Genomic DNA, 21,351 nt, shown 5'->3' with positions numbered 1-21,351 from the left:
TTGCAAAGACTTTTTGTTAAAATGTTAATAAGTGTGAATAATTCACTAGACAGAGGGCTAAATAAGAAACAATAGCCATAGAAGAACTCATGGTTGAAAAGAATACTTTAAATAAGCACCCTTACTTAGAAATATTATGAAAATTAGACTTTATATATCGATCAGCTTCGGGTTTCTGCTTGCTTCTGCAGCACATATACTAAAATTGGATCTTGGGGCTTAAGTAAATAGTCAGTGGCCATGAGCGCATGGTGATGCAGATAAGTGGCAGATGCACCCGTAGGAGGCCTAGGGAGAAGACCCCGTCCCTTGACTGCAGCCTTGACCCATAGAAGGACAGGGCACCAGTGGGCACACGGAGCCCCCACACTGAGCGGTGCCATAAAAGACAATGAACGAAACAAGCTCACATAATGAAATAACAAAACAAATATACAAATGAAATTTATGATGCCTTTAGGCTGCCACACAGAGCCCACCAAAAGGGAAGGTTTGGCAAAGTTGAGAAGGAAAGAATGAAAGACAATTGTCCCAGACACGAACAGATAAGCACCAAAGTAGAAAGATACCAGTATTTAGGTGCTGCGTGGGAGGAATCAAATGACAACAAAGAGGTAAATAGATGAAAAGTTTATCACTAATAAAAAGCTATGGGCGGGCTGTAAGCCCACAAAGTGTATACAACAGGTCTCAATGAGACAGAAGAATCGCTACCGAGACTCAACCTAAAAATAGCAATGGGAAGTCATTTTCTTTCACAACAGCATATACAGGGTTTAGGCTGTTCCTTAAACTATATAACGTGCAAAAGAGATGCCTGTGGTAGGTTTTAGAAGCAGTTACAGGAGACTTTGCACAAACACATTTTACAGAATGAAAGCTTGCTAGTACCGCCACAATCTTTTAAAATGTATCAATAGTGTATGATCAAACATTTATTAGCCACTCTTTATATCAAACTGGGATACATTAAAGACTTACATGTTCGGAGCCAGGGGAAGAAATTCTCTCTATTGCACCTGCTGTCCCTGCTAGCTACCACTCTCAGAAGCTTACCAAAGTTTCAAACATTCCCTTCTTTACCTGGAAGGGTTGAACGAAGCGTTGCTTGACGTTTTGCAGCTGCTCTGAGAAGCATTTGGGCTGCTGCTTTGGAGTGCAGATCCAGGAGAGCAAGATCGGCTGTCGTTGCCTGAGCATGATGAAGATACTGAAATACAAAAAGGGAATGGGTGAGTTTTTACAAAAACGGATACTTGCCCCATTCAACCTGGCTTAGTGAGACGTTCCAATCCATTATCTGGGAAAGAACGTATTACACTAGAAAATGTCCGTGCCCTCAATATAGAGCCTAATATGTATACTAGAGCATTGTTGCACCTCAAAATCCAAAACAGAATGTTTCACAATACAGTGTATCTTCCCAAGATTACATGGATAAAAATGTCAGTCATGCACACATTAGACCTTATTCACAAAGGTAAACTTACACTCTGTGTGAGCTTATTATTTTTTTTGCTATATTAAACTTACCCCAAAAGTGTAAGTTTACCTTTGTGAATAAGGCCCCAGTGGCTAGATATGAAAGTGGTAAATGAGGAGTTGTACTGGATCAAGTTGGTAGGGTCTGTGGAGTGCACGTCTGATATTTCCAGACAATCACTTTGTGTACTAAGTAAAAATGATGGTGCAACGAGCAGAGGGTGGGAGGGGGTTGCGTTGTTGGAAAGGTAGCAGAAAAGCTAAACATTGAGGACGGATTGTGTTGTATAAAGCGAGCTTAGAAAAAAACAGATTAATGAGTTGAGGACATGTAATAGAGGCGGTGCCTGGTTACAGGCTACAATCCTATTTCTATAACTAATGAGGTTGAGTGTTCTTCATTGATATGTGGGTAACCAGCAGGTCATAGGTTTCTATGCCAGGAAGGTAGGTTGGTGGTAGATGCTCCTATCGGAGTTATGTGTATGTCCTCTAAATTTCATGTGGCACACCCAAATCCCTACGTAGACTACCCCCCTCCGTGACATCATCTACTCCATTAGTTTCTCTTACCAGCTTTACTCTGATGATGTCCAAATATTTTTCTCATTTCTAACTCTCTTTTCCAGTCTTCAGGAATGTATACCCAACTGCTTCGCTGACGGTTGCTATTGTGTCTCTCAGAGTCCCTCATGTGGAACTCATCAGTTACTGAGGCCCTGTATTTTCCTTCTTACTAACCCAACTCACTTCTCTGTCCCCTTGATTCTCTGACCTTTGCCTCATCTGCCAGCCACTTTGGCTCTCTCTTTAACTCATCAATGCACCTGCTATCTTTCATCAATGCCACAGCCTTGGCAGCACTAGCAAGTCATAAATCCGCAAAGGAACTTTTCGCTTCCTTTCGTTCCACAAAATCAAAGCACCGACCAACTCTTGCATTCAGTAACCTCGGCTATTGTTACTTGTGGTACTCCCACAGAGCAGTTTCTTCTCTCTGGATAAGGTTCCCAGTTTTGCCTTCAGAGCCATATAAAACCTCCCGAAACAACTGTCTACCTCTGCTTAACACAATCAAGCCAATTCTCTGACAAAAACATGGCATTCTATGTACTGCTGCTACCGATGCCAAGGCTAGTAAACCACCTATCATAAGAGACCTTTGAAACTCCATGCTACACTCCCACTTGTAACCTTTGACCACAAATCACAATCTCCCATCATCACAAAAACCTCCATGTGCTACATCTAGATTCCAGAAATCTTGTCTTGTATCCCCTCCATTGAACTTACTTCCAACAATAACCTGTGAATGTTCCTCACTCCGGAACTTTAAAATAGTTGTGAAGAATCATCATCATCTGATTCAAGCATTGCTTGCAGTTTTGTCTGTTGTTTCTTTTACATCAAGTAGTTTTAGATATTTCTGTCCAGCGACATCCTTTGTTGCATGCTTGAAAATGAGAGCATCAAAATTCATAATTCCTGTGGCTCGTTTTTTTTTACATATCAGTCATACCTTTTCTGTCCGATCTACCCCATATATTCCAATGTAAAGCATCTCTGATCGGTTATGATTTGTTAAGTATTTGAAAAAAGCACGAACCTGACTCCAAGGAGGAGCAAGATGCTTTACAGATAACATTTTAATGCCAGCAGTGGAGTCTCAAACTTGAGATGCCGTACATAAAACCATATTGTGTGGCTGGTGTCCACAGCAGGCCTGGGCGTAGTTCGCGTAGTTTAGCTACACGGAACTCCACGAAGTGACAAAAAACTCTGCGGTGTTCCGCTATAGGCGGAGTGCAGTGCGAACTGCGTTCGTGCTGGTCTTCCTGCCTCTCGGGTAGAAATTCTACCTGAGCGGCAGCAGAGTTTTTTTCCCGCACGCGCTCGCGATCTGTAAGTTCGCGAGCGTGTGCGGGGGAAAAAACTCTGCTGCAATACGCGATGCAGAGTTTTCTGCACTCAGCGAGCTCCGCAGAGCTCAAAGTGCAGAAAACTCTGCGAACGGAGCAGAGTTCACCGCCCAGGCCTAGTCCACAGTAGAATCCAGATCAGCACGGTTCTAGGTCAGAATGAGTATGCTTGAACACTGCTCTAATAAAACCTGCTTCTCGACTTGAGATGGAGGGGTGAAGCCTGTATGTGTTGCCTCTTCAACAGCTTAGCTGTACGGCATCAAAAAGACAGTGCCTTCCAACATTCAATCGAAAACAAACAACACATGCACATATTTGCCAGTTACAGACCTGAACATCTGGATTTTCTGCTATGAGGTATAGGTTGAAAATGTTAACAGATACATGGAGTTTTCTAAGCAAATTTCCTACTTCCATATAGCATACAAATACAAAGAAAGATTCTGTCAGCTTTAGTCCTGCAACCACACACCACCTACAACTGCCCTCTACAGCAACATAAGAGATGCCAATCAGGGAACTACCCTAACTTTTAGCCCTCGCCCCCTTACCATCACACAAACAGTAATTTGTGTGAGCCGCTCTACTAGCATATGATCAAAAGTAGATGCAGAAAGGGGGACATGCACACTTTTAAAATGTGAAAGGTTTCTGAATATATGCTTTGTAAATAGCCGTCAGGGCATTTCTCCATTTGTTTCCCTAGCTGGGATGTGTGTGGTGGAGGATAAAGGGGTGGGCCTGAAGGAGCACCTCCCGGCTCAGAGGGACAAGCGTTTTTGCTGCTGAATGGTGCAGATTCCAGAAGAAATACTGCATATACACTGCCTTGTCCAATTGATGTCCCATATCCAACCCAATAGTACATCTGCTTGGGGTGTAGCGCCCCAAAAATGCCCCCAGAAGCTACACCCTTTATCAAGAAACCATGCATCCAATATCTGGTGGACAATACAACACAGTAGACAAGGCAAACACACCAATATTTAGAGAGGACATTGGAGGACATCTACCAATAACTGCATAGGAATGTGGCACATGTGATAGATCGTGGACACCTCACCAGTATGAGAAGCATACATTGGTATATACTACAATGCTGGGAGCGGAATGGGTTGTAATAGCAGTCTGCACCTTAACATCAGGGGAGAAATGTGCTACATTGGAAGACATCTGCACGTCAGCATCTAGATAGGAATGTTGTACATTAAGGGAGCGCCTACACCCGGACATATAATGAGGAAAATGTTGCATTTAGTTCAACAATATTAAGACCGGAATGTAGTGCATTCTGTGGAAAGTAATGTAAACTATACACCTGCATTCCAATATTCAGAGATGACTGTGTTACATTAGATGGTACCATCAGCCTGTTTCAAGGCAGGAAAATAGTACAGAAGACCTTAAGTAGACATATGCCCACATATACAGTATAAATGTGCAAAGTGGCAAGGTCTCCACTCAATTTTTAAAAACTAAAGTGTGCTTGCTTCGCAAAGTTTTAAAGGCAAAAAGAAAAGGGACAGCTTCAGTAACTCTGAGAATTGGAATTCAAGGAAGATGGGGGTAGGGAAACCTCAAATTCCTATTGTGAATGCACACCAATAGAAAAACACAATTGACCCGCCAAAACCCACCCCACAGAGTCCCACTGGTACCATTCTACCCTCACTTTACAAAATAACATCACACTGTTGCCATACAGCTCCCCACCACGCTGCAAATTCCCTCTACAACGATTTTGCACCACTCCAAGACAAGATCCCACTGCCACCATTCTTCTACACATTCCACCCTCCTTCAAAGACCACCTGCCACTCAAGGCTGATCCCGCCCACACAGACTCCTGCAGCCCTCCTATCTTATATTTCAGGGCAGATGCTGACGGGTAATCATCGTGAAACTTTCTTGTTCAAGGATGTCATTGCAATCATTTTCTGGTAACGATAGGCAAGATTAACTTTGCCCATTTTTGCAGAAGAAAACATGCTGTGTTGCCATACTTTACTACCCCTAATCTACAGTTATTATCTACACAAATATCTAAAGTCATTTAGTTTATCAAAGAACAAGCAATCATAATAACAAAGGCTTATCATAAGCAATGTCTGGAACAGTTTAGCACTAGAGTTTTTTTTTAGATGTGAAATCGATAAGAAAATGTGTCTTATTATTGGTTCTGACAGTGCAAGCCAGAGCACAATCCCAGTAAGCATTTGGCCATCCCAGATACTTAGGGACTGATCGCAGCTATGCTCCAACCTTATCTAAGCTTCAACTTTCTTTGTCTGCTGCAACACTAAAGCTTCAAACCACATCTACAGGGTGGTCACATACATCCCCCATATCGGAATGAAAAGAATTGACATAATCAGAGGTTATCCTGATAATCTGGTATGTATGCGGCCCTCCTGGACATGTGTCAAATACCCCTGTCGTGGAGCCGCCTTTATGTCGGATCCTGTCTTTTCACCCTATATTGCTCCCTATGTAAGTTCCAGGCATTGTAGAATGGCTTCAAGGTTTGCCTTCATCTTCCGAGACAAGAAAGTCTTGGAGGCCAATTGAAGCTTCTATTTGGGAACGCCTCTCACATCTAGGTTGGCTTCAGTTTATATATTTTCCAAGTGTGACACACTTATCTTTAACAATCTGACAGATGGTAAAGAGAGCTAGCAGCCTGATGGGTATGGCCACAGTGCTCTCTGGTGGTTAAACATTGCTGGTTTCAGTGGTAATCACCAGCACAGCCCAGGCCTTACCATTTTCCTCTCACAAATTAAACAAAAAGTTTTGATGCTCAGATCAGAGAAACAGATTTTTGATACTTCAAGGATACAGAGAAGTGTTTACGTGCTTATTTGAGAATCTCACCTGCTCCAGCCATGGTGGTTTGCATCTGAGTCGCTGCTAAAGACCCGAGGGGGCAGGTTGTGGGAGCCTAAAATAAAACAGAAAGGCATTAATCATATGGGTTACCTTTACATCCCAAAGCACTGAATAATTCACTCCACAAATGAAATCTATAGCATAAATCTCAAAGAACTACCAGTCTGGAGTTGTAGGCTGGCGGCTTCAGTGACACTGTATTTGGGCAGTTAATGCGTTTTTCCTTCTGCCGGCGGTTGCAGAACCAAACACGGACAACTTCCTTCTCCATGCCCAGCTGCTCAGAAATCATGGTGATCTCCTCAGAGCTGGGTTTTGGATTCTGCAAACAAATAGCAGAGAAATATTAATCAGACAAGTCATCCATGAAGTTTCACAGCAACAGCGCTTGCTCACTGAAATGCATACCACTGCAAGGTGTGTATAGATATATAACAATTCACAGGCAGCAAGGGTCTTGAAAGGTATGAGGAATATCTGAGAGAATGGAATTGTAATAAAAAAAATAGATTCAGAATTGAAGTGTGGTGTGATGGGAGAGAGGTGGCAGAAGAGGTGCAGCTGGTGTGATAATGATCAAGGGATATGAGCAAGCAAAGGGTAATGCAAGTGAGGCAAGCAGACGCACCTCAGAAATAATCTACAATTCAATGGTCAATTGCAACGTACTTCACTGAATCTTTTCTCTAGGGTCATTCGTATGTTGGTCTCGATACTCGTGCGTTTCTTTCTCTTCCTCCCGAATCCTTCACTTAGAGAGTAGGTGGCAGGGACACTCACTGCAGAATCCGAAGGGGCACACTCTAAGGATGGGAAATCCAACTGTATTAGTTATCTCCAGTAAAGGTCCACCTCTTCTCCCAAAGAGTACAGTCATTAACCTCACACTATAAACCATTAATTCTAATGAAAGATGCCACCAAATAGAAGGCAAGTGCTGTCCAATCTACACCAATGGAAAGAGTCCCTGATCATACAATAGTAGAACCGCCATCCACTTAAACAGAAAATGCCCCGACACTCAACAGAAAGACCCAATTAATTCCATCTCCAATAGAATCTACAACCCCTCCATAAGCACGTCACCCTTGTCAACTCCAACAGAGGACACGTTAATGAAGGATGCCCGCCGCACACTCCAACATACTACATACACATCTTACCGAAAAAGAGGCACGCTACAACTATTCCAATGCAAGACACACTTCTAATCTAACAGAAGACTCCCCCATCTACTCCAATAAAGGATGTCCAATCAGTTGGAGGTCCTCTGACATAGGTAGACTTTTCACATTCTAGGACTTTAACCCAGTCACATCAATGCCAACGCATGTTGTTTGTCCCAAATCCACGTGCCTATTTTCCCACCAGGACTACGTCAATGTTTGAGGCAATTATCCTATCCTTTCAAATGCCAGCATAGTCTCCCTCCTATCACTCTTGTCCCCACATGATGCTCTACTGATTACCAAGCCTTATTTGCAGACCCTTTCATGCTCTAGACTTGCATTTTTCATACCAGCATCACTCAGCCATTTCTCCAGCAAGGGTTTGAGTTTGCACATGTTCTTGAAACTCAGATTGAGGGCCTCAAAGCGGGAGATGGTTGTCTGGCTGAAGTCATTACCGTACAGCTTTCCCATCGCCAAGCCTACATCACCCTGCCAAGAAAAGGAAAGAGGATTGGTTAGAGCACCCTGTCACTTTGTAGGGATTTGCAAACCATGTTGTGCATATGATCTGATGTCAAAGAATAGAAATGTTTTTCAATGTAGACTGGAAATTGCTTGTTGCACAATACCGGATAAAACTGACAATTTCCGTAGACGAGGAAAGAGTGTGGAACAATGCAGCCCTCCTGTGAGATTGGTATAAAATGACACCCACTCTAACACCAATGCTCTTAATTGAAAATGAGTTAAATTAGGACATATGAAAATGTAATTCACCAAGATATCTGCGAGATTATTTTTAAAACTGGAGCAGCTAGCAAGAAATGAAAATAAGTCAAAAGGACGGTAGGGGCCTCACTGACAGCTGTCTGGAAACCGCAGTCAGATAGTGTTAAGCAAGGAACCTTGTGGGGCAGGCACGAGCAGGTAACTCGAACAAAAACACCCTTTACTATTCAGCGCCTAAAGGGAGCGGACTGAGGTTTCTCTTCATATGCCTACCTTTATATACATGAACTCACTTCGACATCATTACAAGTGTTCTTCATATTCGGCCCATCATATTGGCCATTATATGATGCCCATATGTATGTTTTGGAAAAACACTGTTTTGGTACATTTACACTGAATTTAAAGACTTAACAAGTGTATTCTGTAGGTGCATCTGTTGGCAACAAATGCTATGATTGACCCTAATGCCTACTCAGAGGAGTAAATAGCCAAGAGGCAATTGAACATTTAGTGCATTATTATGACACTGGTGCATTGTTCGGTTTTTGATTTCATGGATCTGGAGCGTGAGAGGACTTAGTTCGGACATGGCGGTCAATAGAAGACAGGTCAATTTCAGGCTCCATTCAAACACACTCAAATCTCAGTTGTGTGTGTAAATTCTTATGCAGCCTATGGAATTTCCCTCTGACGCAGCCTTGCATTCCTTTACCATGTTCAGTCACACATTTCTCAGGTTTAACTACTTTTCTAACCCGGTTTGTATTACTTTGTGTCTTTCCAAGATTCTTCATTCTAATTACTTCCACGCGTCTCTATGCAATATTATTCCTTTGTTCCTATTCCTACATTTATTCCTAGATTGTTTGAGATTTAAATTTAAACCACACCCTAGTGGGCCATCTGTAGTGTTTTGACCTTAATTGCCATCTTCCACTGTCCCCTCCCATTTCATTCTTCGTACTTCATCTTTGCAAGATTCTCTCATTTAGCGTCTTACAGGTTTCCTTCCTCTTCTATTCATTCAGCGTATCATTTGTTTTCATCCTTTGTTTGTACTCAGATATACCTTATTTACATATGTATACAACCAAATGCATTCTAACACAAGCTCCAGTGTGTATCCAAATAATTCTTCCACCACATTTCTACATTTTTCATGCTGCAATTTTCAAGACGTTTTCGCTCATGTTTTCCCCTTTAGATCTTCTTGTCCCCACTTAAATTAACTGCTGAATCTTGATCACTAGGTTTCTTCCCCAATCTGTGTCCAAAGAGATGTTGCCTGCAGTGTGGTACAAGCTATCAAATTCTGGATACTTGTGAACCACCTCAAGTTTAATGCCACAAAATCTGATAGACAAACATGCAAATGGGCAACCTATCACCCTTCAATTATCTGGCCTCAGAACCTAGCACCCCAGCCGACCTACTCAACTGAGGTAAATAACTTGATTGTATTAGGGACTCCAATTGTCTGCTCGCATCTCAAGTAAATCAAGTTTCCAAAGGCAGCTTCTACATTATTAGATGCCTTGGGCAAAGCTTCTATACCTTGGATTATCTCAAAAGTTCAAGTCAACATTGCCATAGTACTTTCCCTTCACTATGCAATGGTCTTTAACTTGGAGCGCCTACGTTAATGCACCAGAAAACACAGACAATCTAGACTGCAGCTTCCTCACCGCTTCTGAATCTGTTGATACGGGCTCACATCGTGCCAGGCATTGTATCCTTACACCGACTGCTGGTGTCCAGATGCTTTACTTTGAAAGCAGTATGCCTCACTCATCAAGCAATCCACTACCTTCAACAGAAACACCACATCTATCACCAAACGAGACCACTGCATTCCATGCGGTCTCTAGCTGTGTTAATGGCACTCTTCAAAGAGACACAGAATGGTGGAAGCTTGTCCTCCATACAAACAGCCAAGCTCTAGTACTCAATTGCTCCAAAAAAAGAAAAATGGGCAACCACCTCTTATTTGAGAGGGCACTAAAAACCTTCCTGTTCACATGATCACAAGATGCATGTTATCAGCCAAGTAGTTTGGAAGGTGGCCAAGTACAAATATCACTATTAGCTCACGGGCTGCAATATTGGCTCATGGTGCTGTATTTTTAGAGCCCTCTGCAGCATCTCATGTTTATGCATAGATCTATGCTACACTGTTTAAATCTAGCGTCTTTGAACCTTGCGCACATATTATGTTATGGAAATTTGTAGAGTGCGCTATCACCTGGGCTGGTATCCTGGGACAAAATATCTCATAGGATTCATAATACATCCAACATCTGTCCAATAATACACCCTGAAAGGGTGCTGAGAAACACGGTGTGAATCAGAGCACTAGATTGTCTGATTGAGGGTAAGAAGTGCTACACAAGTCTTGCAATCCAGTACAATACAATGCACCTCCAAATATTTTATCTTCCATTCACATCGTAAATCCTTCCTCGTACAGCTCCGCAAATAGTTTCCCTGCAGGTAACCATAAATCTCCTCCCTCAGAGCCATATTTATGCATGGGCTGTGTCGTTTTTGGACCGCGCAACGGGATGCATGCAGGAGGCAAACGTAAAATGTGATTTATCAAGCCATTCTAGGCCACCTTGCGTGGCCCTGAGTAGCTTAATCAACCCAGAGTAATGCAACGTAGGGCAAATAGCTGCGTTGTGTTACTCTGCCTCCGGGAGGCGCTCCATAGGTGGTGTGTGGGTGTTCCCATGCAGCACCCATGGATTTTGACACATTCCCAGATTTCCCATTACTAGTAGACTTGGAAACGTGCCAAAATGCTACGCCTTCGCAGAGGAGGCGTAACGAGGGCAAGATCTTTTTTTCTCCTCGTTGTTGCCTCTGTGTGTGCTGTATTCGGCAGCACACATAGAAAGAGGAGAATACCTCAGGGGATTATTTTTGTGCAGAAAGGTGTCCCTTCCTGCACAAAAAATAATCATGTTGACAATGCAGGCACACTTTCACCAAGGTGCAAAAGGGCCTGCTTTGCCGCTAGGTAGGCCATTGTGTGCCAGCGCTGGGAAAAAGACAGTAATGCGCCCCATTGTGTTAAATACGGTGCACTCCTGTCCTTTCTGTGTCACGTAGAGCAGCACAGTGGACTTGCTTTGCTGCGTCTCATCTTCATAAATATGGCCCTCAATATACATTCCTAGAAAACGTCGGTCATGCGTATCCTTATTAATGTCCGCTCCTCACATGGACCCATGTCTTTCTTCTGCATGTTCATCATTACATTTCTTATCAGTATTTAAGATGATATGTCTTTTCCCACATTTCCTTACATTTTATCTCCTGTCTTTAAAAATATCTTTCTTTCCCATGGGTATCAATGCAACTCCTGTCCCTTGTTTATTTCTAATTATCCATTTCCCAAAAAGGTACTGTTGAATGTTTTTCTTTTGGTTCAGGAAGGCAGCTCATCTGTTCTAACCTGTGTGAAGCCCAATTTAATCCGCCTCTGCTTAAACATCTTTGCAAACTTCTCCAGTTCTTCCAGGTCGCTTGGCTCATCAGGCACGTTAGAGAGGTGCTTTGGGACTTGCAAGTGCTGAGAGATCTCCAGATGGGACTCCAGGGATGATCCTGGAATACCCGGACGTCCAACTGCCTGGGGAACAGGAATTAGATACAAATCACTTGAATAACTTAAGTTGACTCCGAATTCAGTATTTTAAGCATACTTTCAACGTTTTCCCCTCTCTAGAATTTAAACGAATAGGAAATTTAGCCTATGTGTTTTATTGTAGGTCATTAGGTTAGCAACAACCTTCAAACATACCCATTTGTGTGTGAATACCTCTCGTTATACATATATAGATGTATAAACACAAACACAGACAAACAATGAGAGAGAAAGGGTATTCTGCATGGGGGTACTCCTGGTCCCCTTAATCAATATACATAAACACTATGAGGAGTACACCCTAGGAGGTACCTAAGTGCCTCCGAACTGGGGAGAGGTGCACCGAAAGGACAGAGTCGTCCTTATGTAGAAGACCCCTCGCTCACCAACCTAGTTGGTGACATGCTTCATCATCGGGGCCCACCCGGATAGCCGAATGCCATCCGGGTGTGCTTCGACACCTGATTACAGTGGAGCTGGTATTTTCTTTTGGTGTGTGCCAGTGAAAAAGTGATTGAAAAATTGGCCAGGTTTAACTCTATGGAAAAAGAATCAACTGGACAATGTTAAAAATTAGGAGATAGCGTGTGGGGTTAAATTGACCTAAGGTATCTTAAAAGTGAAGTGAAGTGAAAAACACAAACACATACATATATTCACACATATATATATATATATATATACACACATACACACACATATATATATACACATATACACACACATTCATACATACACACACACACACTAAGTCAGTATTCCATTGAGTGCTTTTTGTTTTTTTACGTTGTGTGTGTGTGTGTGTGTGTGGGGGGGGGGGTTTAAGTTTTAGAAAAAATTATTCAAGTGAATGGTCAGAACTAAAGTTTAGAGATTTTTTTTGTCCGGGTCGTAAATGGGCAAATTGTTTATATGCATTCATTTGAAAAAAGAGCAGATTTGCAACCATCGCATGTAAAGAAACGTCTGCGATAAATTTTCCATTGGTACCCTCTAATGTTAATGTGCATTAAGGTTTGTATAAATATTTTAGTAACTTTGTTTTTAATCATACCATTTCTCTGTGGTGGTCAAATTAAAGACAGTGGAAGTGACTGATCTCATACCACAGTTTACAACTAACACCTTGCATGCCACTCACCTGAGGAGCCAGGCCCAGGCCGGGTTGTGGCTGCAGGAGACCACAATGATGAGGCGGGAGCGACAAGAGAGCTGATGAAAGCGAGAGACCAGGTCAGCATACTTGAATAAACCTATCCAGCATTATAATAATAATGATATAATTGCAAAGTGTTACAAAGTATCCAATCGCTAACTTCTGGGGGTGTATGTCTTCCTTCACTTACGTACTGCACTTCACAGTGTTCAACAGACAAAAACTCTAAAAGACCCTCAAAAGGGCAATCGTCGATTGGGAACATGAATTCACTGGGACACGTCACCAAAGCGTTTCCTGTTGACAAATACTATCAGTTGCTTTTGGAATGCAAGAAAAATGTAGTACAAGGAACTTGCAGATTCCAAACTTTTAGTGAGTGAGAGGTGACTGGAATTTCAAAGTTAATTCCACCTTATCCCACCTTTATCTAACTTCATGAGGAAGTAGTCCCAGAAACTAGATGGGACCGGAGGGGTTTATGGAGTAGACATGAACCAGGATTGAATCATCTTATAAACCCATCCTCATTTCCATTTAAGATTCGCGTTTTATTGGTTGTATGTTATTGTACTATGTTATTTCTTTCACTTTATGATCTGTTTTATTTATATATTGTTTTTATATTATATGTGTTATTAACTTTTTTTTTTGGGTCAGCACCTTGGAGCTGTTTTATGGTATAGTTTGCCCTCACTTTTAATGAAAAGTCAAACCAAGGTAACATAAACACAGTTACATCCTCTGCCACCAAAGTGCCAAGGGCAGTGCTGCTGCAGGGGGGACAGAGGGGAGGGTCATGGTGGGCCATGTGTTCCACCTTGCACCCTGCCACCAGCGACAGACAGTCACAGACAGCAAAAACAGATAATGCCCTCTCAGCCTGGGAAGAACTATCCTGTTTACTTTTCATGTTTTACTTACTCTTTCAATCCCTACATTTTTTTGCTTTTTTCGGCACGGTGCATTTCTGCGGTTTTTGATGCAACATATCACTCATTTCTAGTGTGCAGTGTGAAAAGAGTTGCTCCTATGCAGCTGGGCGAGTTCAGGTTGTGGGTGAGCCACAACTGAGAGTTGTGAAATTCAAACTCAGTTCAGTGCCAACAGTGGTGTAGCTAGACTTACTGCCATCCAGGGCGGCCACAAAGTTTGTTGCACGGTGCAGGTAAGAGCGGGGTGGAGGGGGATGGCAGCCAACAGATGCATTGTTCTGGGGGCGGGGGGGGAGGGGGGGGGTGCTGCGGCCGAGGGACATGTGCTCGGGATGGGAGCAGAATGGTGGTAGTCAGAGGTGCAACTAGAGCCAATTTTCGGAGGGGGTGGGGGGGGGGGGGGGGCTAAGAAAAAAATTCGGGGGCTAATTCTTTCAGCAATAGGCAGAGTGGAGATGCAGGGGCTCTAAGAAGGGGTGAAAAAACAACAAAGCCTCGAAAACAAGCACATGGCCTTTCAAAGACCTGTAAAGTGCTCGGGTATGGAAGCTGTCTCAGCCCAGGCTGACACACACGACCGGGGGGAGGAGGGGCGGGGGGTGTTACTGAAGCCCTTTGAGCCCAATGGGCATTGCACGCCTGGTGGTAGTCAACAGACACGACTCGCTCACCTCTGCCGCCCCTAAAAACAGTGCCCCCCTAGCTAGCTATGCCACTGAGAGCGCCTATTTCTCAGAATGCTGGACATTGGGTCATAAAAGAATTTGAAATACATGCTCATCCAATACTTGACCTCTCTGAAGAACACAAAGAAAATTGGTCAGGTGGGCCAATTGCACTTGTGATTAAATGCAAAAGTAGCTGAAGGAAGTACACCGCTGTCAAAATATTGAAACGGCACAAGTTAAAGACAATGCGGGGCACACGGGCGAGTGGGTGTGTTGTTTGTGGGGGGATTGGTGAAGTTAAGGAGATGCAACAAAGCGTGTACAAGAGAAAGTGAAAAGAGGTGCTTTAGCGGAAAAACATTACGTCCGATATGCAGATTGAGTGTTTCAGAGAGATATTAAGAAAAACTGTGTAAATGGCTAACCCAGAGACTGGAGAAGTGGGAAGAGAACAGGAGTAACTAAGACACTCCGAAAACCTTATTTACACAGACTAAAATCGTTATTTTTTTCTCGTTTGTTGGAACCAGCCCAGCGTTGAAGATCTGCTTGTAATAAATAACAACATACAGTAGGGGGCAGCAAAGCTTAAGAAGTGTACTTCACCACAGCCCACGCCAGTCCTCCCTTTGGCTTCTATTCTAATGTTCCCAAGAAGAAAACGTTTGCGAATTTAAGCTCACCCCGCCCCCCCCCCCCTCTAAGGAAGCCAGCTTCCACCTAAATGCTGTACCATTCATTCTCCGAAATATTTTATTTTGAAAAGTCAGATGACCTGGTGAATCCGGAAGGTGTTCCCAACATAGAAAGCTGGCTGGCAGAACAAAGCCCATGTCGGCGAATTTTGATTTAGATGTTTATAAAATGGCTATTCAGACTTTGTCCTTGGTTTTATGCGGTTACGCGTTTATTATATAAAGCTCAAAATTGAAACCATATAATTGTCTCAAGGTGCATACATTATGAGAACAAATACAAGGCAGAGAAATGACAAATAAAACAAAATGCAAATAAGGAGAACAAATATGAGAATCTTGCACCGGTCTGCATAAGAACCTGGCAGGTGGCAATCATACAGTATTAGGATTCCTGATTTTCTGACTGTGCAAGAGATCTAAATTAGGGGCCTAGCATTTGCCCAATGAAAATGTTTTTGGAGATAGAATGCTGGCACCTGCATGGAGAAACACCCATCAGCAACTCCTCCAGGGGCAAAATAGAAGATTAGAGGACAAAAACCACTATTAAAAGCGCTCTATAACAAACCTAACTCTAACAACAAAAATAATAGTAAGATTAAAAATAACAAAAATTCAACTAATACTACTTATAGAGTAACAATGGCAACAAGAAATAACGAAACCCCAGCAACTCTGTGGCCCAAAAACCACCAGCAACCAAGGCTCAAAAAAAGGAACTGGGTGTACATGCAACCTATAAATCAAAGAGCAAGAACCCTGAATATTGAATAGATTTATAGCACGAACTGTAGAGACTTTTCAACATGGTTTTAGACTTGAAATACATAATAATATCCACTGGATAACACTAAAACTTCAGGAGGACTTTAACTCAAATTACATGAGCAGCTATCATCCTTTACTTTTTTTGGGGTAGTTTTGGTAAGTCTCTAAATGAAACCTAATGGTGTTTCACCAAAGTCTATAACGTGGAATCGAACGCTGAAAACGTTTTTGTCAAACCTCTTGTCGAATGCGGACATTATGACTTGAGTTTTCAGAGACTTTCTGAACCTGAAGTAGGTGGATTCTACTCTAAGGGCAAGATGTACGAAGCATTTTTGAGGTCGCTAACATTTGCAAACACAAAAATGCCTTTTCCTATGAACAAGCCACAAGTTACTGAATCGCAACATGGGTTCGTGACCCAATACCGATTTGGTATTTGGAAGGGGTGTACTTAGGCCCTTCCAAATACCAAATCAGATTGGTATGTACTTATGTTTGGCAAACAAATTTCTGTTGCAAACAATTTATCATTTACTACCCACTCAAAGGAGGCAGTAAGCCATTCGCAAATGAGAAGGGGTCCCTAAGGGACCCCTTCCACTTGGTGATTGTTGTTCAAAATATTTTTAAGAGTAGGTGGTGGTCCCATTGACCACCACCTACTCTTAAAACATGAAACTGACACTTTTCATGTTTTTTTAAACACACCTTGTTTTCCTTTAAGGAAAATGGGTCACATTTAAAAAAAAAATGCTTTATTTAAAAGCCATCACAGACATGGTATTTTGCTGATCCAAGCAGGCTGCTATCCCTGTGATGGTTGCAATTCCTAGTGGGTCGCAACCTATCTCATTAATATTCATACGGTAGGCCAAATTGCGACCTACTAGGAATTGATAATTTGCGAACCGGCCTATTAGCACTTAGTTTATCATATGTATTTTGCAACCAGTTCTCATATTATATTCTTGTCTACACTGGAAGCCAGAGTAGAATGTTTTGGCTGGGGTGGATTGGTCACATTTCCTCGAGATAAGCCGATACCCGCACGCCTGGATGCCTTATTGGATTTAGTGCTATCTAAGAAAACATGTGATGCATCACTCAAATGCAAGACTCTCCAATGGAAACAGAAGAATTGTAGTTTGAAAACATGCACATTTGCAACTCTTTCTAACTTCATTAGAAAACATTTGTTCTTTTTTAATTCCCACGTCTGTCAGTTAGCCCAGCCATTGGACTGCAGTCATGATTAACAGCATTGAGAATAACTCTAAAGACGACTTGTTTTTTCCATGTTTAAAAATAAATACAATACGCAAGAACAATGTCCACAAGGAACTTATTTCATTTAACACATTTCTCAATAAAGAGTAAAAATTATATACTCATAACAGATTGAATCAAAGAAAAAATTGTTATCTATGAAATAAATTATATTGACTTCGGTTGAAGTAAATATTTCTCCAGGCTATTCAAGTATTATTTCAATTGAATTGAAACAATCTCCCCTTTTTCTTGTTTTTCTTTGATTCAATCTGTTATGAGTATATCATTTTTACTCTTTATTGAGAAATGTGTTAAATGAAATAAGTTCCTTGTGGACATTGTTCTTGCATATTGCAAAATACCCAGTTCACAAGGACATATGGGTTGCTCTTGTGTTTCTTAAATAAAAATAAATACAGGCACAGTAACGTATGACTTTTGATCGTATATACATGCAAAAATCTGTAAAAAATGGATTCCACTCCCCCACTGAATCAGGGAGGACAGTATTGCATGGTCACAGTAAATCACAATGGATACTGCTTCACTTTCTCAACCCATCACATTGGAGAGTGTCAGTGGCAGCTCCTACGCTAAGGCAGAGGAGAGTCGCCCCACTGCTCAAAGGGGAAAAATGTAATGATAACGTATTATTATCAATTTATTTTCCCTATTGCAGTCAGTGGTGGGGCGGGGCTTGCCAGAGCAGGGTAGGAGTGGTATGCACTCCTTAAGTGTGCATGAAGTTTGGGCGGCCCTCTTGGGCCGACCAAAAAGTTCACTCACACTTTGTAAGTTTCTACCAGGCTGCATTACACAACCTGGTCAGCAACATGCACAGGCTCTCTGTTCCAGGCTGAGCGCCGATCCACAATGCTCAGACCAATCACATTGCAGTGTTGTGATTGGCTCAGGGGAGCCCGTCTGCCAGAGGAGGCGCTTCTTGCTGCCGCCGGCCGGGGCAGGAAAATGAAGAGGACGAGGACCGTGGAGAGGCAGCGGCCGTCCGTTATAGGTAAGTCCTTTTTTTTTTTTTTGTTACATTCCTCCCCCTTTCCCCCCACCACCCCTGTCTGGTAGCAGCCGCTATTGGACAGTGTCTAGGGAAATCTCACTAAGAAAGGTTGCAACAAGCCACTGGAGTGATCCAAAGTCCCAGCAAATTCCAGTGGACATTGCTCAATGTTCCCAGAAAAACATAGGGGGAGGTGTTACTGAAGACTGACTCATAGTGCCATCCTTTCCTGTCTGTTAACCTCGCAAAGGACTCTATGCACTACGGTTCTTTACTGGCCAGAGGAGCTTTGCATAAAGACTGTGGGCCTGATTGACAAAGGGCCTTTGCACTCATTGCACAGCCCCGCAGTCTTGAGGGAGTCTCCACACTCGGGGCAGAATTGCCGCAAGGAGAATTCTCATGTTGGAGATTCTGCCCGAGTGCGGAGACTCTCCCACGGCTGCGGAGGCCCTTTGTGACTTATGCCCTAAATCTTGTTTCTCTATCTGGTGCCCAAGGGCACTGGTGGGACAAGTGGTCTGGTGCACTAACGGGCATACCCACTCTGAGTACACCTTCTGGCTCATTCATTCTCTTTGTAAAACCCGCAGGGCTTCGTATATGCTGGGCCACTCCTTCTGCCCCCAAAACCCAGACCTGTTCTTTAGTCTATAGGCCAATCTGGTAGAAGAGATCACCGAGTTAAACTCTTACTGCTAAATTATGTGATCTGTCGGTCAAGGTTAGGGCCGGACTGGGAACGCAAACCGGCCCTGGCAATTTCGTCAGACCGGCCACTGGGGTGGGGGTTGATTGTGGCAAGTATTGCTGCTGCTGCTTTTGGTACACGGGTCCCTTATTGCACCACTGCTGCAAAAACAGCCCCCGTACCAAAAAACAGAACCCACTGGAAGCTGCGGCCGCTGCAGGTAGGAGCGGTGGGGCCGGATTTTGAGAGACGACCACGAAGGCAAAGTAATTATTTATTAATTAAATTTTCCCTTGTGGTTGTCTCTCGAAATTCCCCCCCAGCCGGCCCCACCACTCTTACCTGCAGTAGCCACGGCTGCACACTGGTCCAAAAACGGCACCCACCCTTCTAGCCAACCAGGGAAACACCCGGTGGCCGCTACGGTCAGTCCGGCCCTAGTCAAGGTTCGAACCATTGCAAGGTCAATTCAGCCTCCCAATCCTCCACAGTGAGTACAGGGAGTGTCATTAAAGTGAGTTGAAATGAGAACAGTTACCTACAGCGCTTAGAACTGGCTCAATCGCCATGTTATTATCACTTGCATGCAGACAAACTAAAGACAGCCACAGTGGCACCTCTGGCCTTTGGCAGCTGGGCCTCTTTCTCCATTACCTTGCTGTCCAGGCTGAGAAAGCATGAACTGCGGGCCTGACTGGAGGTGACTGGGAACCAGCACGAGCTGCTGAAGAGAGTGAAGCGAGGACATTTCCTGCAAAACAGAAGAGGAATGTAAATCAAGCAAATGCAAGACTGACCAGATTTTGAAGCCGAAAGCTTGGATATTTCAGAAAAATTGAAGTAGGACTACAATTTCAAATCAATCGAGTGGCACAGAATAATTTCATACAGAGCTCACCAACCTAGAAAACACAGACAACGAAGCACTCAGGGGAATACATTAAATGCGAGAATTACATTGATTTCCTCAAAAGCCTGGTAACTAATCCTGCATTGGAACATAAAATGTTGTCTTCCTCTGTTTTCAGTTGACCCTCTCTAAAAACAGGAACATGTGCTGAATTTAGTCAAATATTCCAGGACTGTTGCCCGCTCACCCTAGCAAATCCCACGGTCTTTGGCCAGTAACTATATCCACCAGACACCACCTGGGCACAGACAACATCCAGTCACCCATGCAGGCTCATGTGTGCTCAAGCTAGTCCCATCACTCCTCTACAACAAGGAACAGAAGCCCCTCTACAAGCAACACATCATCCACGTATAACCCTCTGGATGTTGGACATCGGCTGCTAATGACCATGTCCTACCAGGATCGCCTCTCTCTTCCGATCATATGCATTTCTGCCCTCTTGGTCCACCTTGGTAGAGCTCTTGGTGGCTCAGAATCCAGGCTTGCATCCATACACACACAAACAAACCCCTTACTACCATCACAGGTTCTGCCCTCTTCCCTCACCTTTCTACAGCTCTCGGTGACTTAGAATCCAGGCTTGTATCCATACACACACAAACAAACCCCTTACTAACATTACAGGTTATGCATTTCTACTCTCCTCCCCACCTTTCTATAGCTCTTGGTGGCTTAGTATCCAGGCTTGTATCCATACACACACACACAAACAAACCCTTTAATACCATCACAGGTTATGCACTCCTGCCCTCTTCCCCCACCTTTCTACAGCTCTTGGTGGCTTAGTATCCAGGCTTGTATCCATATACACACAACCATTACCACCTTCACAGGTTATGCATTTCTGCCTTCTTCTCCCACCTTTCTACAGCTCTCAGTGGGATAGTAGCCGGGCTTGTATCCATACACACACACACACACACACACACACAAACAAACCCCTTACTACCATCACAGGTTATGCACTTCTGCCCTCTTCCCCCACCTTTCTACAGCTCTCGGTGGCTTAGAATCCAGGCTTGTATCCATACACACACACACAAACAAACCCCTTACTACCATTACAGGTTATGCATTTCTGCCCTCTTCCTCCACCATTCTACAGCTCTTGGTGGCTTAGTATCCAGGCTTGTATCCATACACACATAACCATTACCACCTTCACAGGTTAAGCATTTCTGCCCTCTTCCTCCACCTTTCCACAGCTCTTGGTGGCTTAGTATCCAGGCTTGTATCCATATACACACAACCATTACCACCTTCACAGGTTATGCATTTCTGCCCTCTTCCTCCACCTTTCTACAGCTCTTGGTGGCTTAGTATCCAGGCTTGTATCCATATACACACACAACCATTACCACCTTCACAGGTTATGCATTTCTGCCTTCT

General features: G+C 43.2%; 1 protein-coding gene across 7 annotated transcripts in view; it reads right to left on the bottom strand.

Annotated features, from left to right (window-relative positions):
• POU2F3 (POU class 2 homeobox 3) overlaps positions 1-21,351 on the bottom strand; it is a 122,378-nt gene that overhangs the window by 12,685 nt on the left and 88,342 nt on the right. For all 7 annotated transcript variants that reach the window (XM_085645958.1, XM_085645961.1, XM_085645962.1 and 4 more), the window contains 8 exons: positions 19,704-19,800; positions 12,988-13,058; positions 11,655-11,831; positions 7,813-7,954; positions 6,963-7,096; positions 6,454-6,615; positions 6,279-6,345; positions 1,084-1,210 (listed from right to left, as the gene is read on the bottom strand). In XM_085645958.1, coding sequence (XP_085502084.1) covers positions 1,084-1,210; positions 6,279-6,345; positions 6,454-6,615; positions 6,963-7,096; positions 7,813-7,954; positions 11,655-11,831; positions 12,988-13,058; positions 19,704-19,800 — 977 coding nt within the window. The remainder of the gene's footprint in view (positions 1-1,083; positions 1,211-6,278; positions 6,346-6,453; positions 6,616-6,962; positions 7,097-7,812; positions 7,955-11,654; positions 11,832-12,987; positions 13,059-19,703; positions 19,801-21,351) is intronic.

This window comes from Triturus cristatus, chromosome 3_1, assembly GCF_964204655.1.
Source record: "Triturus cristatus chromosome 3_1, aTriCri1.1, whole genome shotgun sequence".
In the NCBI taxonomy this organism is placed as follows: Eukaryota; Metazoa; Chordata; class Amphibia; order Caudata; family Salamandridae; genus Triturus; species Triturus cristatus.
This window is presented reverse-complemented; position numbering and strand designations above follow the sequence as displayed.